This window comes from Nyctereutes procyonoides, unplaced genomic scaffold, assembly GCF_905146905.1.
Source record: "Nyctereutes procyonoides isolate TBG_1078 unplaced genomic scaffold, NYPRO_anot_genome, whole genome shotgun sequence".
Lineage (NCBI taxonomy): Eukaryota > Metazoa > Chordata > Mammalia > Carnivora > Canidae > Nyctereutes > Nyctereutes procyonoides.
Window position 1 is genome coordinate 88,960,244 of NW_026575125.1, and position 17,164 is coordinate 88,977,407.

A 17,164-nucleotide genomic window follows, 5' to 3' on the forward strand; every position below is an offset into this window, starting at 1 on the left:
TAAAATCAATCAATAAATCTTAAAGAAAAGAAGAAGCCAGGACCTTAAAAATGATCTCATCATAGGGAAACAAAGGACAAAAGAATGAAAAAGAGTGATGAAGCCTATGTGTGTGATCTTCGGGACAGCATCAAAAGACACAATCTGTGAATTCTTAGATTCCGAAAAGGGGATGAAGAGCTTTTATTTCCAGAAATAGTGGCCAAGAATGTCCCAAATCTAGGGAGAGATTGGACACCCATGTTCACGAGGCTCATAGATCCCAAAAAACACAACAGAAATAGAGCTTCTCTAAGACACATTAAACTGTCAAAAGACAATCCCAAGGCAGCAAGAGAAAATAAGTTTGTAACTTACAAGGGAACCTTCATAAGTCTATCAGTGGATTTCTCAGCAGAACCTTGTAGACGAAGAGAGAGTGGGATGATATATTCAGAGCACTGAAAGAATAAAACTGGCAACCAAGAGCACTCTTTCCAGCAAAGTTGTCCTTCACAAATGAAGGACAGAGATGTCCCCAGGCAAACAAAGGCTGAAGGAGTTCATTGCCGCTAGACCTGCCTTGCAAGAAATGCCGAAAGGAGTTCTTGAAGCTGAGATGAAAAGCTGCTAATCAATAACATGAAAATGAATGAAATGGATCTATTCAAATGGATGAAGATGTGGCACATATATACATTAGAATGTTACTTGGCCACAAGAAAAAGGAAATCCTGCCAGTTTTAGCAAAGTGGATGGACCTTGAGGGGACTAAGTGGAATGAGTCAGAAAGAAAAAGACAAACACCATATGATCTCACTTTCATGTAGCATCTAAAAAAGCCAACTTCAAAAATAAAAATAAATAAAAAATAAAAAAGCCAAGTTCACAGAAGCAGAGAGTGGATGGTAGTTGCCAGGGACTGGGGAAAAAGGGAAGATGTTGGTCAAGGGGTAGAAACTTTCAGTTATAAGATGAATGAGTTCTGGAGATCTAATAGCACAGTGATCTTAGTTAACAATATCATACACTTGAAAGTTGTGGAGAAAGTAAAACTTAAATATTTTCATCTCCCCCAAAATGGTAATTATGTGTGGTGGTAATACCACTGTGGTAATCATTTTGCAATATGCACGTATCAAATCAACACACCTTATGCTTACACAATGTTATATATCAATTATGTCAATAGAGCTGGCGAGGAAGTCGCTGGCAAGGGGGAGAGAAAGAAAAAGGGAGTCAAATGGTCTTGGAGAGCTTCAGGATCCAGCAGGTCTAATTCAAGAATCTGCCTGAAAGCTTCCTTTTCTGAAAACAGTATTGTTAGCTGCTATTGCAAAAACTGCTTAAGTAGTCGGGGTGCCTGGGTGATTCAGTCAGTGAAGCATCTGCCTTTGGCTCAGGCCCTGATCCTTAGGTCATGAGATCGAGCCCCGTATCGGGCTCTTTGCTCATCACAGAGTTCTCCTTCCGCTTCTCCCTCTCCCCCACCTCCCTCGTGTCCTCGCTCTCTCATTCTCTCTCAAATAAATAATAAATAAAATATTATTTTAAGAAACTGCTCAAGAAGTAGAAGAGTTGAGCTAGGTTTCAAAAGTGATTGGTGATGGATATTGCTAAGAAACCTTCCACTGTCTATCACAATGGCCAAGCCACTACTTTTAAGGCAATTAAATGAGTCACATGAGGCCAAAATGAAGCCGTCTTGTGGGAGTCCTGTCACTCTGGCTTTGGTCTATGAGAACACAGCTATGTTTTGTTTTGTTTTTGTTTCTTAACTCCAGAATTCCTACAGTTAACTGTATGGCTTTTATTTTACATCTAAGGCTCAGTGTTCCATTGCCTCGTATAATACCACTCATGTGGGGAGAATCTTTCTAAAATGAGTCTTCCCAAACATGGTTTCATGACTAAAATGTAGATTCATTACTTATATTTGAAATGAGCACTTTCTGTTTGATACTGAATTATTTTTTTAAACAATTCATGGGTTTGAAATTGGCATACTCTAGTTTTCTCCTTTTAGTACACATGTGGTTTTTTTAAATTTTTTAATTTATTTATGATAGTCACACAAAGAGAGAGAGAGAGAGGCAGAGACACAGGCAGAGGGAGAAGCAGGCTCCATGCACCGGGAGCCCGATGTGGGATTCGATCTTGGGTCTCCAGGATCGCGCCTTGGGCCAAAGGCAGGCGCCAAACCGCTGCGCCACCCAGGGATCCCCACATGTGGTTTTAAAATAGAAGAATCTTACTTCTCAAAAGAAGGCCCCATTTGAGATTTTTTTCTCCCATCACTGGTCTGCCCATAAAATTACAGCCAAAATAAACATTGAAATTGTACACCTGCAATTCCAAATAAACTAATATAAGAACTCTAAACACAGTAATACATTTCTAAGTGTATTTTTAAGATAAGTGAGGTTAATATTATCTCCTCTTTTTTTAAAAGATTTTATTTATTTATTCATGAGAGAGACAGAGAGAGAGGCGGAGACATAGGCAGAGGGAGGAGTAGGCTCCCCACAGGAGCCTTTTGACTTGATCCCTGGACTCTAGGATCACACCCTGGGCCAAAGGAAGACCCTCAACCGCTGAGCCACCCAGGTGTCCCTCTCCTCTTTTTAATTAGAGAAATCTCCAATAAGAGTTTCTTGTCCTTTGAAAATGGTTAAATATATTAAAATACTTCCCTAGAATTTGTTTCCACAAATCCAAAGACCTTAAAATTAAGCAAAAATCAAGAATTATTAATCTCCATTATCAATCCTTAAGCTTTACAAATGTAAGACTGGACAAAATAGCAACTAAAATAAAATATAAATATTGCCATGGTTTTTTGGACATAGCTTGAGGCAGCTAGCCTGACACCAAACAGTGTGACATGTTTCAATATGTGTAAATGGTGCTTAAAAAATTTGAGTATAGTTGACACACAATGGTGAACTATTTTTAGGTAAACAGCATAGTGATTCAACTTATCTGTATATTATGTTCTGCTCACCACGAGTGTAGCTCCCTCCCATCTGTGACCATATAACACTTACAGTACCGATGACTTGAATCCTTATGCTTTGCCTTGTATTTCTGTGACTTCTTCATTCCATAACTGGAAGCCCGTATCTCCCCGCTTCCCTTCATCCATTTTGCCCATGCCCCCATTTAAATATTTACTTCATAATCCCTTCGAGGTTTTTCAGAGTTTATCCTTCATAGAAATCAAGGGGCCCCTCTCTGAGTTGGAAAAAAATGTTTTGCATTTGTAACAAAAAAGAATGTTAAATTTAGGAGTTTACGTATTTATTTATAGCTGCCATCTATTTTTAAACTCGGAAAATCCTACTTGCTTCAACTCGCAAACCTTATTCTAAAGTGGTGACAGTAGTAAAATCCTCAGGGGTCCCCCTACCCTTGGTTTTAGTCATTCAGAGGATCCAGAATGTCTTCTCTTGGTGATTAGCTGATTAAACTATGCTCATTATACCAGCATGGGCTATTAATTTAAAACACAAATTAAAAACTGAATCTGTTAACCTATTATCCAGTCTGAGGGCTTGATGATCCAGATAAGAGCTGGATATTTACCAAGTAAATAAAAGTACAGTTGAGTGCAGAACTGAAAGAAAAAAAAGTTTTATCAACAACCCTTTGTTTTCTGCTGTTAAGTGTCCTTTGATCATAAAGACTGAAGGGAAGGAGAGTTAGAATGGATTTTTTTTTATTTTTATTTATTTATGATAGTCACAGAGAGAGAGAGAGAGAGAGAGAGGCAGAGACATAGTCAGAGGGAGAAGCAGGCTCCATGCACCGGGAGCCCGACGTGAGATTCGATCCCGGGTCTCCAGGATTGCGCCCTGGGCCAAAGGCAGGCGCTAAACCGCTGCGCCACCCGGGGATCCCTAGAATGGATTTTAAATCTCTGACTTATAATTTGCAAAATTTTTGGTTTCTCAGAATCCTGTGCCATTTCTCTTGAAGTCATTATAAAGAACTTTTAATCAAGATATAATGAAATACTACTACTGACCAGCTGATGTATTGGAGGCAGATGTTCTACTGTTTAGAGTTTTTAAGGGGGAAAAATTGTTTGTTCCATGGGGTGGTTGCCTAAACAAGCGAAGGCTTGGGCCCCTGCACCCCCCATGCCGGGTCTGGTGGGGGCTGACTCCAGATCACAAGCAGTGGCCTTTTTCTAGATCCTTTTTTTCATGTTTCAGGCACTGAACTGAAAGGGGAAGGAGATGTGCACTGCTCTGAGCCACACCCACTGCCCCACTTCTTTCAGTCAGCCAAAGCTCTTGCTCTTCCTACCAGGGAGACCCTAAGGATTGCCATGAGCATCCATTTACCTAACTTGCCTTTAAGTGATGATGCTTTCTGGGTGTTGGTTACTCCTACCCCCACGGATATAAAATAAAAAACAAGTCTAAATGTCCCTATCTCTCTTTTCTCTGAGAAACCCCCAAAGATTCTAGATCTCATTCTTTGAAGGCTAGACTCTATGTACCTCTCTGTCTTCTCTTCCTGAGGGCAGGCACAACTGTCTCCCCCCCCTTCCCCACCACCAGCCCCGGGCAAGACAAGAGTCAAGTTTCTGCATTCTTCCACCCCCACTTGGCATCCAAGGTTCAACAAATCTTCTGTCCTAGAGGGCTCCCCCAACAGCCCAGAAAAAGGAATTTCCTTTCCCATAGAGTCTGTTCTTTTCATTCCTTATAGGGTAATGTTGCTCCCTTTCTCAAGTCTTCATACCCAGAATCTGATAGCGTAAGTTCTGCAGGCTTTTTAATTTCCTGATTACTTGCCAGTCACAGCTTTTCCCCTCTTTTGCCCTCCTTTCAGGACTTTTAATCTCTTATCCTTCTTCCGACCAGCAGTCATATTTTATCAAGGGTTGGACTGCTTCCCCATCCTGCAGACTCCTCCCCGCTTTTTTCCCTGGGATCATTTGTGCTCACAGTAATGGTCTGCCCTTGGACGGCTTGCATCTGGCTTTCACTGGGACAGCAGACAGGAATACAGAAGCTATAGCTATGAAGGGCAAGGGCAGGAATCCAGGTCATATACCAGAAGGATCAATAGCAGTCTCTCAAAAAGCTCCTTCTAGAATACTACACAGCAACTTGCTTCATCTGAAAATCCTTCCAGGACTAAGGGGAATCAGAATTTTCCCCAAGCATTTTAAAGACCCTCACAACTGAAAGGGCCCTCATATCATTGGATAGTTTGGTGGGTGCTAATATCTTAAGCAAACGGGGGGATATAGTCTCCTCTAGGTAGAGCTATGTCATCAGGCATAAAAATCAAGATAACAGACTTAGCAAGAATAGTGGACTGAAGCCATAACAGTAATCTTTACACTAGACGAAGCAGACAATAGTCTCCAAGTAGATGTTGACTTGTCAGTTTCTGAGGGGAAAAAACCTTAATTTACCCTCCTCCTACTTAAAATATATATCAGGAGACTCTCCCCCAAAGTGCTTAGCCTCATCTGATCTCAGGCATAAGAGTGTGCCTCTTTTTGTGCTCCTCTTAAATCGCAGCATTCTAGAAAAATTCTAGATTTGGGAATCATTTAATACATCTCAGAGCAGACAAGAATTTCTTCCCTTGACATGGACCTAGCAGCCAGAGGCATTTGGGGGTTGATGCTTTTCTCTGTCGAGGACTGTGCTCTACTGAGTCACTCAAGTTTTAGGGCCCTCTTCCTCACTGCTCAGCACTTGATTTCACAGAGGTGATCAAGTAGGATATTTTCTCTTCAATTTCAAAAAAGTTCTCCTAATGCACTGCTCAAAGAGTGGCGGATCGGAGACCTGTTTGTTACTGGTCCACAACAAGATATGGAGTATTATCCTCAATGTAAATCAGCAATGTCACTGGGCATGATACTCAGTTCAGTGGATTTTTTCCCCCATAGACTCCATCAGAGAAGGAAATGATGTGTTGATTTACATTCTGGTGCAGGTTCCTTATCTTGTGGTCCAGCACTTTGAATAGAACCCTCCTAGAAATCTATAGCAGACCATTTTTAGGCATGCTTATCTTCAGAAATGAAGTGTATCATGCCCTTCAGTGTCTTTTATTACCTAATTTCTTTGAACAAAAACAGCCCTAAAGTCCATTGGGTCCAAGTAGATCTCATTTTCATTTCTGCGTCTACTTCCTTCACAGAAATCCACTGACTGCTCCCTGTGTGTTTCTCCATTCTTGAAAAAAAAAAAAACAACTTCAGAACAGCCCCATCTTCCCTCACCCAAATTCCATCTCCCTCTCTCCCTTACAAGCATGCTTCCTTGATAACTCATGCTCTCTCAAGCATCTTACCAGACAACATATGCCTACTTAGCTTTCATTTAGACAAGCGGAGTTGGCAAAATCCAAGCCCTGATACATGACCTTTTTTCTACCAGAATTCTGAGAAATCTCCTAAATGTGAAGTCTGGCTCTCTTAAATCTTCCTTCTTTTTTCCCCAGCCTCTAACCTCGGGAAGCTTTCCAGCACTTTGGCTGTGAGTAGATCATGCTTTCTAAGCATCACTATTCCAGAGGTTGTATAATGATAGATTGCAACAGTTTTTGTTCACTTGCAACCAGCTACTTTTCACTAACCAGCAGATTCTTTTATAAGGAGTCTGGATTTTCTGTGACTCTTAAATTATAGCCCACTTACATAAGGGTAAATAAAGGCAGCCACAACAGGAGTTATTTTGATGTGTTCTCCTGTCCAGAACGTGTAGGACAACCACGTGGCCTGCCTCCTATACCTAGACTCTTGCTTGACGGGAACCGTTTGGTCTACAAGCCTATAGCAGCTGTTCTCAGCTTGAGCTCACTTGCTACTTCCCAGGGGTCCAGCTGTAGACTCACTATACCAGCTGGCAACAGTTGTCCTATCTTGGAAAAGCCCATTTATTTCTTGGTAGCTTTGGTCATTAATAATTCATTCAGCACTCCCTAAATGCGAAGGTCTGTTCTAAACACTTTGCATTCCTTTCATTCTCATGAAGTAGCCATTATCTCTGTTTTACAGCCGATGAAACTTTGTACAGCTCTGGAGAGATGAGCAGGTCTAAATGCACACACTTAGTGATAGACCTGAAGCTATCCAACTGCCAGAAGCTCTGATTCTCCTGGTGCCTGGTCCCTTTTCTCCAAGGATGCTTCAGCCCTGTCATATGTTTACTTTGTTTGCTTCTCTTACAAATCATAGGCTAGGCTTTCTCCAACAATCCACTTCCTTTTCCAGTTCTACAGTGAAGTTAGGAACTAGAAGTTGTTACAAAAGTTCATTCTCTGGTTACCTGAAAAGCGCATGCCTTCCTTGGTTAGGTGACAAACCAGAAACATACAGGATCAAAGTGTTAGATGACACAAGGGGAACATTTACTATACTAGTCATTGAAGATGATGCATAGTCTGCAAGTGAAACTTACTTGTTGGTTAGTTGAGCTCATTTTGGGAGGAAAAGACTGGTAAGATGTGTAGGGATGAGAATCATTTGTAAAATTCTCTACAGACTGAATATTGCACTTACGATTTCGATCCGCACAAACACAAATATCTGTCTTTGTTTTTGAGGGTAACCAGTCCCTATAGGGCTGTTATTTACAAAACATTTAAAAAATAAATTCATTTCACTGCTTTCTATCCATACAGAATTATTCCCTAATGGATGTTCAGCCTTCAAGAAAATTACTCCCAACATAGATGAAGAAGGAGCAATGAAAGAAGATGCTGGAATGATGGATGTCCATTACAGTGAAGTAAGATTCCAGGCCCTGAAATGCCAGTTATATAAATTTAACTTTTTAAAATTTATATTAAAAAATTATGACGGCTAACTTAATTTGGAAGGTAACTAAGGACTGATGAACTGTAAGCATTAAAACTGCCCAGGGCAGAGTTGTCCCTATTTGGAATGTGGAGCCTTGCCTCTGGAACTGTTCCTATTGTCTGGTATTAGAGAGGCGATATTTATCATCTTCAAATTACCATCCCAATAACCAGATCGGCGTCAACATACTTTGGGAAAAAACTCCATAAAAAAATCATAGCTAACAATGTAACAGTGAAGCAGAGTATACGTAAAAGTAGTTTTAAAAATGGAAAATTTCTGCTGTGAACTTCACATGGATACCAAACAGCTTTGATTGTCAGTCAACAAAAATTTATTGACGTATGAGCAGGGCTCTGGACCTGGTGATGTAGGTGCTATAAAATAATTACCTGGGACTAAACCCTGACCTCCACTGTCTACCTGAACAGCTAATGCACTGACATGGGATGGGGTGGGGGGAACAAGACCGTGCAATTTGAATAATATAAACAGTGTGTTCCATGTAGGGTCAAAGGTGAGAGAGATGCCTTTGAGCTGAGATAGAACAGCGAGCTGTGATTAGAGGGGGGTGAAGAAAGAAGACACCATGAAGGCAGTCTGACAGAGGAGAGTATCAGGGACAAAAGCTATGAGGTGGGATAGTATAAGGCCTTGGCACCATGGAATGGATCCTTTTGGCTAAACCCAATGGATTCACCTTAGAGAAGAGAAGTAGGTGAGGTCAGATTTTTGAGAAACTTGGAACATTTGGGCTTTATTCAGCAGAATGTTGAATTGCTCTCAAAGGTTTTGGGGCAAAATAATGGCAGGCTGAAAGCAAGGAAGAAGAGAGGGTAATTTGGTGGTAATATGGGAGACATATTGAAGGCATAGGCTAGAGAGAGTGCTGCCTAGGAGTCCAGAGAAGGCAGTCAGGGCCAAAACCCACAGGCTGACAGTCACAAAACACTATGAAGAGGAAGTCCTGCTGGCTGTGGGAGGCGAAGAATCAAAGGTAGCTCTGAGCTTTGGGGTTTGGCTATTCCAGAAAAACCACAGGTGGATGATTTTCCAGGGAAAGCAACGAATTCTGTTTTTGATGTGTGTTGAATTTGAAGTAGAAACTTACCGAGATGGACATAACCATCAGGCCATTAGAAATTTGGAACCAAATCTGAGGAGGGAGTTCAGGGTTGGAGATCCACATCTGGAAGTTATCTGTGTGAGAGCCAAAGAGTGAGGATAGGAGATAACATAGCCAGTGAAGACCAGAGAACCAAAGACTGAACCACAGAGAAGTTTGCAAAGAATAAGAAGATGAAAAAAAGAACAAAAGCAGAACTTGAAGGGGCTATAATCCTGTTTAAATAAATTTATTTTTTTAAGTTGTATTAAGAAACCTAAGCAATCAGGTTGAAGTAATAGAGACATACTTTATTATACTTTATGAATTGTTGGGTTTTTTTTAAATACAAGACAATCTCAAGTTAGCTCTGGCTCATTTAGCTAAAATGACATACCTAGAAGCTTTGACTACTCTTTCTATAGGGTCTCTCACCTCATCAGTAACATTGGGACAATACATCATCTCAGTCACTTCAAAATAAATGTGAAGGCTCTTTGTAACTCATTAAGTGCCACATAAACATCAGATTTGATCGCTGGCCTACTTGACAGTGACATTACCTTTTGCGCCAGAACCTAGAAGAGTAGATATTTAGGACATGTTTGCTAAGTCAATTATAACAGATACTCAAGAAACTTGAATTTTAATTCCAGCTCAATTTTTGATTGTGAAGCTTTGCATAAGTTAATTCACTTATTTTTTTTTTTTTTTGGTCCTAGTTGGACCTCGGTGATTTCCCAGAGACCTCCATTTGTTATGGGCTGACAGTGGAAGGTTTCAGGGGAGTTAGTGGAAGATAAATGGTTCAGCACAACTGAAGTAACATTTTTGTCTTCCAAATAACAGCTTCAGCTTATTCATAGAAATAGCCTTGAGCCTGACTCTTTAACTCTCAAGAACAGTAACATTTATTAGTCATAGAACTATGATCTGTTTTCTGTGTAAACACATTTGTTGGAATTCTTGTGTGTTCGACAGTAATAATTTAGACATTTCTTTGATACGTATACAGATAGAATCATGTTCAAAAAGAGCCTTTGTACGTTTCAGCTTATGAGAGAAGAGTTCCTCCTCATGCTCAAGCCAATGGAAAAATAACTGACACTGATTTACGAGTTTTATTGAAATGAAAATTACAAACGGTTTTCTATTTAGTGCCTATATTTAAATATGTGAATTAAACCAAAGGTAATGAAATCTAATTTGCTTCTGAAACTGCATTTCTGACCTTTGATGTACAGTAGTTTTTTTAGAGATGTAATTAACATACAGTAAAATGCACATTCGTAAGTGAATAGTTTGATAAGTTTTGACAGTTGTGTGCATCCATGTAACATCCCACCAGAAGCAAAAAAAAAGAATATATCCATTCTCGCAGAAACTTCTCTCGTGCCCATCTGCAGCCAGTCTCCCCCCAACCACTTAATTTCAATTGCCATATATTAGTTTTGCCTGTACTGGTGTCATAAAAATGGGGTCATTCATTCCATTCAGTACATACCCTTTGGTGTCTGGCTTCTTTTGCTTAACCTAATGTTTTTCAGATACATCTGTGTGGTTGAGTTATAGCAAAAGTTTGTTCTTTTTCATCACTAAACAATATACCATTGTGTTGCTAATTGATTTTTTTGAACCCATTCTCCTGTTTATGAATTTTGGATTGTTTCTAGTTTGGGGCTGTTTTTAATTAGGCTGCTTTAAACATTCTTATCTGTAACCTTTTGTGGACATCTGCTTTCATTTTTCTTGGATAAATACCTAAGGAGTGAAATTACTGGATCCTAAGGAAGTTGTATATTTAATTTTCTAAGAAGTTGCCAAAGAGTTTTCAGAGTGGTTGGACCACTTTATACTTCCACCAGTAATGGATGAGAGTTTCAGCTGCTCCATACCCTCACCGACATCTGATGTTGCTAATCTTTTTTGATTTTGCCATTCTGTTAGGCATATATTGGTATCTCATTGTGTTTTTTTAATTTATATTTTCCTTTTCTTTTTTTAAGCAGGCTCCATGCCCAGTGCGGAGCCCAACATGGGGCTTGAAATCACGACCCCAAGATCAAGACCCGAACTGAGGTCAAGAGTCGGATGCTTAACCGACTGAACCACCCAGGAGCCCTATTATTTATGTTTTCCTAATAACTAATGACGTTGAACACTTTTTTGTGTGCTTCTTTGCCTTTCATATATCTTCTTTTGTAAAATGTGTGTTTAAGTCTTTTGCCTAGTTTTAGAAATGACATTGTTTATTTTTTATTGTTTTTTTGCAGGCATTTTTAAATATTTTCTGGATATCAGTTCTTTGCCAGATATATGGGCTGCAAATTTCTCTTTGATTTGTTTATTCATTTCTTAATTGAGTCTTTTATTGAACCCAAAGTTTTTATTTTGATGAAGTCCAACTTACCACCTTTCGTGTTTTGTTCTTTTTGTGTCTGGTCTGAGAAAATTTGCTTAGCTCAAGATTGTAAAGGTATTGTCTTACACTTTTTTAAAAAGATTTTATTCGGGATCCCTGGGTGGCGCAGCGGTTTGGCGCCTGCCTTTGGCCCAGGGCGCGATCCTGGAGACCCGGGATCTAATCCCACGTCGGGCTCCCGGTGCATGGAGCCTGCTTCTCCCTCTGCCTGTGTCTCTGCCTCTCTCTCTCTCCCTCTGTGACTATCATAAATAAATAAAAAAAATTAAAAAAAATAAATAAAAAGATTTTATTCTTAATTTTTTAAAAAGATTTTATTCTTAAGTAATCTCTACACCCAATGTGGGGTTCAAACTCATGACCCCAAAATCAAGAGTCACACGCTCCTCCAACTGAGCCAGCTAGGCACACCCCTTACATTTTCTTCTATAAACTTTATCAGTTTTATATTTAGGTCTATAATGTAAAATTCATTTTTGAGCATGGAATTGGATAGAGGTCAAGGCAAGGTTCAAGACAGATTTAGATGGTTCACACCGTATGGGGAGAAATGAAACTCTCCTTTTGTCTGATTGAATTACTTTGGCACCTTGGTCAAATTTCAGTTCTTTATATGTGTGCAGCCTATTTCTGGACTCTGTTCTGTAGCACTGACCTAGTTGTCCATCTTGATATGACTATTAGATCTTGATTACTCTCTAAGTCTTGAGATCAGATAGTGTTAGCCCTCCAACTTTTTTTTTTCAAAGTCATTTTGGCTATTCTACATCCTTTGATTTTCCATATAAAATTGAGAATCCTCTTTTCTGATTTCCTCAAAATAGCCTGCTGAAAGTTTTTTGGGGATTTTGTTAAATGTCTATATCAGCACATGCAGAATGGCGAGCTTAACAATATTGAATCTTTCAATGAACATTTATTTGGGTCATCATTAATTTCTCCCAGCAGCATTTTGTTATTTTCAGGGTTGAAGACTTTCACTGGATTTCTTATTAGATAATTGATGTTCTGTTGCCACAGTAAATAGTGTTGCTTTATTTTTCAATTTGTTGTTGTTGATACATATCATTACAGTTGATTTTTGTATGTTGGTCTTATAATCTGCAACTTTGCTAAATATGCATATTAGTTCTAGTAGTTTGTATATTCCTTAGGTTTTTCTATACATACAATCATGTCATCTGCAGAGACAAGCAGTTTTACATTCGCCAGTCTTATGCCTTTTCTCTCTTTTTGTTGCTTTCTTGCACCGGCTAGGACCTTGAGCATAATGTCAAATTCAGGTGGTAAGAGTAGACATCTTGACTCATTGTCAGACTTACGAGAAGAGTGTTTAGCCCATAGGTTTCTCGTAGATGCTGTTTATCAGATTGAGGAAGGTCTCTTCTAGTTCTTGTTTCCTGAGAGTTCTTTTTTAATATCATGAAGGGATGTTGAGTTTTTTCAAATGGTTTTTCTGCATCTATTGTTGCAGGTACCATTTTTCTCTTTTATTCTGCTTTGTTCTGTATATTACAGTGATTTTTTTTCCTGTTACAAACCAGCTTTATATTCCTGGGACTCACTAGTTTGTGGGGAATTTTTGTTTATTTTCGTTTTTTGGAGGGGGGAACTCACTAATTTGTAACAGATATTTAATTCCCCCAAAGTTCTTCCTTTCCACTGTTGATAGAAATTTTAATTTGACAATTTAAATGTTAATATACATTTACTCAAGTAGCAGCATTTAATGAACATCTATCCACTGCCACTGTACTAGTGACAAAAGAAACCAATATAAATGGTTTCACTCATATGTGGAATATAAGAAATAGTGAAAGGGACCATAAGGGATTGGGGGGGGAACTGAGTGGGGGAAAATTAGAGAGGAAAACAAACCATGAGAGACTCTTAACTCTAGGAAACAAACTGAGTGTTGCTGGAGGAGAGGTGGGGGGGGGGCTGGGGTAACTGAGTTATGGGCATTACGAAGGGCACATGATGGGATGAGCACTGGGTGTTATAGTATATGTTGGCAAATTGAATTTTAATTAAAAAAATACCTCAATAATAATTTTAAAAACAAAACCAATATAAATAAGATATTGTTACTACTCTTGAAGAGTCACAGCCTACTTGGAAAGTCAGATACATAGACAAGTAGAGTGATATATATCTACTCAGTGAATTCTCAGAATAGGATAAAAGGTATCTAGTGTTTTGCTAGTCTGTGTTGATTAGAAGGATCCCAGAAGAGGTGATACCTTTGCTGTCTTAGAGGGGTTAACCAAGTGAAGGAGGGTAAAGGACAGAGGGCACAGCATACAGTTAAGGCAAAACTGGGGTGCTGCAGGAGAACTACTCATGGTTCATTGTTGGAAAACTAAGCACAAGGCTGGGCATGATGAATGATAAGATTACAGAAGTGTCAGCCAGACTATTGGAAGCCTCATGAAAGAACTTGTCCTTTGCTCTATGAACAAAGGGGTAGCCAACATGAGATTTTAAAAAGGGGAGAGGGGGATCCCTGGGTTTGGCGCCTGCCTTTGGCCCAGGGCGCGATCCTGGAGACCCGGGATCGAGTCCCACGTCGGGCTCCCGGTGCATGGAGCCTGCATCTCCTTCTCTCTCTGCCTGTGCCTCTGCCTCTCTCTCTCTCTGTGTGTCTGACTATCATGAATAAATAAAAAAAAGGGGGGGGAGAGGGTCATGGTCTGGTTTACATTGGAATCAGAAGCCTATGGCAGAAGATAGATATTTATAAGTGCTAAGGCTGGAAGCAGGAAGATCAATTAGAAAAAAATAACGAGGTCTTACACCTTAGCAGTGAGAGAAGTGGAGAGGGAGGGTCAGATTTGAGAAATATTTAGGAAATAAAACTGGCAGAAGTCGGTGATAAGCTGATTAGAGGATGAGTGGAGAGAGTGTACATTGGTTTTCCGGAGCTGCCATAACAAAGTCTGCACATGTCTTGTCTCACAGCTCTAAGCACTTAGAAGTCTGAAATCAAGGTGTCAGTGGGACCATGTTCCCCCTGACACTCTGGGGGACGATCTTTTCCTCACCTCTTCTTAGCTGGTTTCTGGCACTCCTTGACTTGCTGCTTTACTCTGCCTCTGTTGTCACAGGGTGTGCTCCCTGAGTCTCTGTCTTTTCATGAGGATCCCAGCCATATTGGATTAAGGGCCTCCCCTACTCCAGTATGACTTTGCCATAACTAATTATACCCACAGTGACCATATTTCCAAAAAGTTCACATTTGAGCTAACCGGGGGTTAGGATTTCAACGTCTCTTTTTGAGGGACACACTTCAGCCCATCCCAGGGGCTAAATCAGAGCTTCTCTTGGGTTTTCTAGCTAAGGGTTCATAGGGTGTTGCCCCTAATTGGATAGAAAACACAAGTGAAAGAACCAGTTTAGGAAGAAGGTTGAGTTCAGGATTGCCTAAATTTAGGGCACAGAGGAAGAACCATTTTAGCATTTAGTTCTCTAAGTCTCGAGAACATCTCTTCAAGATAGAAACAAGCTGTTAAGATTTATGGCTAGCATCAGGAATGGGCTTCATCTTATCGTTGAGAACATGAGATGGTGGTTCATAAAATAATTTGTCGCAGCTGTTAGCATTCTGGCAAGGACAGAGATCTCTATCTTGAGCTATTCTCTCACTCTCCTTAGTTTTAGGGCCAATAGTCAGGAAGGAAGCATTCTTGACCAAAATTACTTCATTTTCATAAACACCTGTATCACTAACACAACAGCTTGAAAGTTGTCAAATCTTCTCAAGACTGTTATATTATGTATAAATATAACTTCAGTATAAAAAAGAAACAATGAATCAAAAAAAAAAGAAACAATGAACATTCCTAGGCTTAGTGGGATTTACCCCATCAGATGTTCAGTCATCCTCAGTTGGGAACAAACAGTGCATCCCCTTTTAAAGATACTCCTTAATGGGTGACATTTTTCTTTTTTTTTTCTTTTTTCTTTTTAAACGGAAATGAAGGAATTCTTATTTATTTATTTATTTATTTATTTATTTATTTATTTATTTATTTATTTATTTATTTATGATAGAGAGAGAGAGAGAGAGAGAGAGAGGCGCAGAGACATAGGCAGAGGGAGAAGCAGGCTCCATGCACCGGGAGCCGGACGTGGGATTCGATCCCGGGTCTCCAGGATCGCGCCCTGGGCCAAAGGCAGGCGCCAAACGGCTGCGCCGCCCAGGGATCCCAATGGGTGACATTTTTAAGTACAGTTCATATCTTCATTGTGTGAGTAAAAAAAATAAATAGGTACACTTCACTATTGCCAGTATTACTTTCATATTTTTAAGAAGAGTTTCAATTTCAAATATTCCAAGTATTTGATTTAGAAAATAGAGTTACACAAGCCTGCTCTTTCTGTGCACTTTCTATTTGTTCTCTGTGAACTTGAAATGGTTCAGAATTTATTTACTCAAAACTCTCAAACCATCTCTAATTCCTGATTGCATTTTGCTCTTAATGCAGGAAGTTTTGCTGGAGTTGCTAGAACAATGTGTGGATGGCTTATGGAAAGCAGAACGCTATGAAGTAATATCTGAGATTTCCAAGTTGATCATCCCAATTTATGAGAAACGTCGTGAATTTGAGGTAGGTAATTTAAATATTTGCATCATTGGCCTAAAATGTATTTTTTAATTAATTTTATTTTTTTATTTTTTTCTAAAGTGTATTTTATTTTGGTCTTGGAAAAAAAAGTGTAGTTATGTCCCTATCCCTCTACCTTGTATCCTCTGAGAATTAGAAGGTTAATTATATTATGGCATTTGTATTTTATTATAGATTATGGATACTCAGCTATATTGTTTTGACACATTTGTCCAATTTTAAAGCTCCTATTTTAGAAATCTTGTGAAATCCCAAAATGAGGATCCTACCTTACATTCATTTAAATTTTCCAAATGAAATTAAGGGCTAAACTCCAAAATACAAGTTTAAATTTCAATTATATAAGGGGTTCTTGAAACATTTTAATCTAGCAGTCACCCCACCCACCCACCCACTGCCACTTCCCCTCAGGGCATAAAAAATTCACTGTTTTCACCAAATCTTCACTCAAAAAAGCTATTGAATTTCCATGTTGCCCTTGGAAGAGGCATAGACTTATTCTTTGCAATTTCATGGGGAGACTGAAGAGGCTGGCAGATGACAATGGCAGAGGTAATTAAGGCACTAGTAATAGTCCTACCATGACAAGTTTTTCCCAATGTAGTCTGCCAGCCAAAGTTGTTGATAAAGGGTAATTAATAAAGACCAGTACTATAATGAGCACCTGTTGCCACCCACTCTGAACAGGAATGTTTTATATTCAAGTCTCTGAGTCCACATCATAACTCCTACCCCTATTATGCTGGGAAGGGGTGATTTAGGATTCAAGCCCCCCCTTTTATTAAAAAAAGCAAACCAATTTATTCTTCTTTAAGTATCACAAGTACACTTTCATTATTGAAGAAGTTTCCCAGAGGGGAAATACATACATTTGATATCATCTGCAGAGTGTTCTAATCTCTGCTTCAGACTGGCTCTGATCAAACTCATTTTTTCTTCCCGGGTTCTAAGCCTTTTTCTCTTTGCCATACTTTTGGTGTATATGGGGCATGCCTAAAAAATCATAGTGGAGTTCCAGTGATTCTATTAATAAGCAGGAGCTGAACAATTAAACCTAGGTCATAGAGGTGGCAAAGAATAGCCCATGAGACAAGAAAAGAAATGGCACTGCCCCTTTTATCGAAGGATTACATCCTAAAAACCTTTCTAAAATGTCAATAGTCCCTATTTTCTTACTAGCTTGAAGATCAGGC

The 17,164-nt window shown here is 39.4% G+C and overlaps 1 protein-coding gene across 3 annotated transcripts in view; it reads left to right on the plus strand.

The window, feature by feature from the left end:
- DOCK11 (dedicator of cytokinesis 11) overlaps positions 1–17,164 on the plus strand; it is a 187,896-nt gene that overhangs the window by 150,680 nt on the left and 20,052 nt on the right. For all 3 annotated transcript variants that reach the window (XM_055338257.1, XM_055338255.1, XM_055338256.1), the window contains 2 exons: positions 7,639–7,745; positions 15,831–15,953. In XM_055338257.1, the coding sequence (XP_055194232.1) occupies positions 7,639–7,745; positions 15,831–15,953 (230 nt within the window). The remainder of the gene's footprint in view (positions 1–7,638; positions 7,746–15,830; positions 15,954–17,164) is intronic.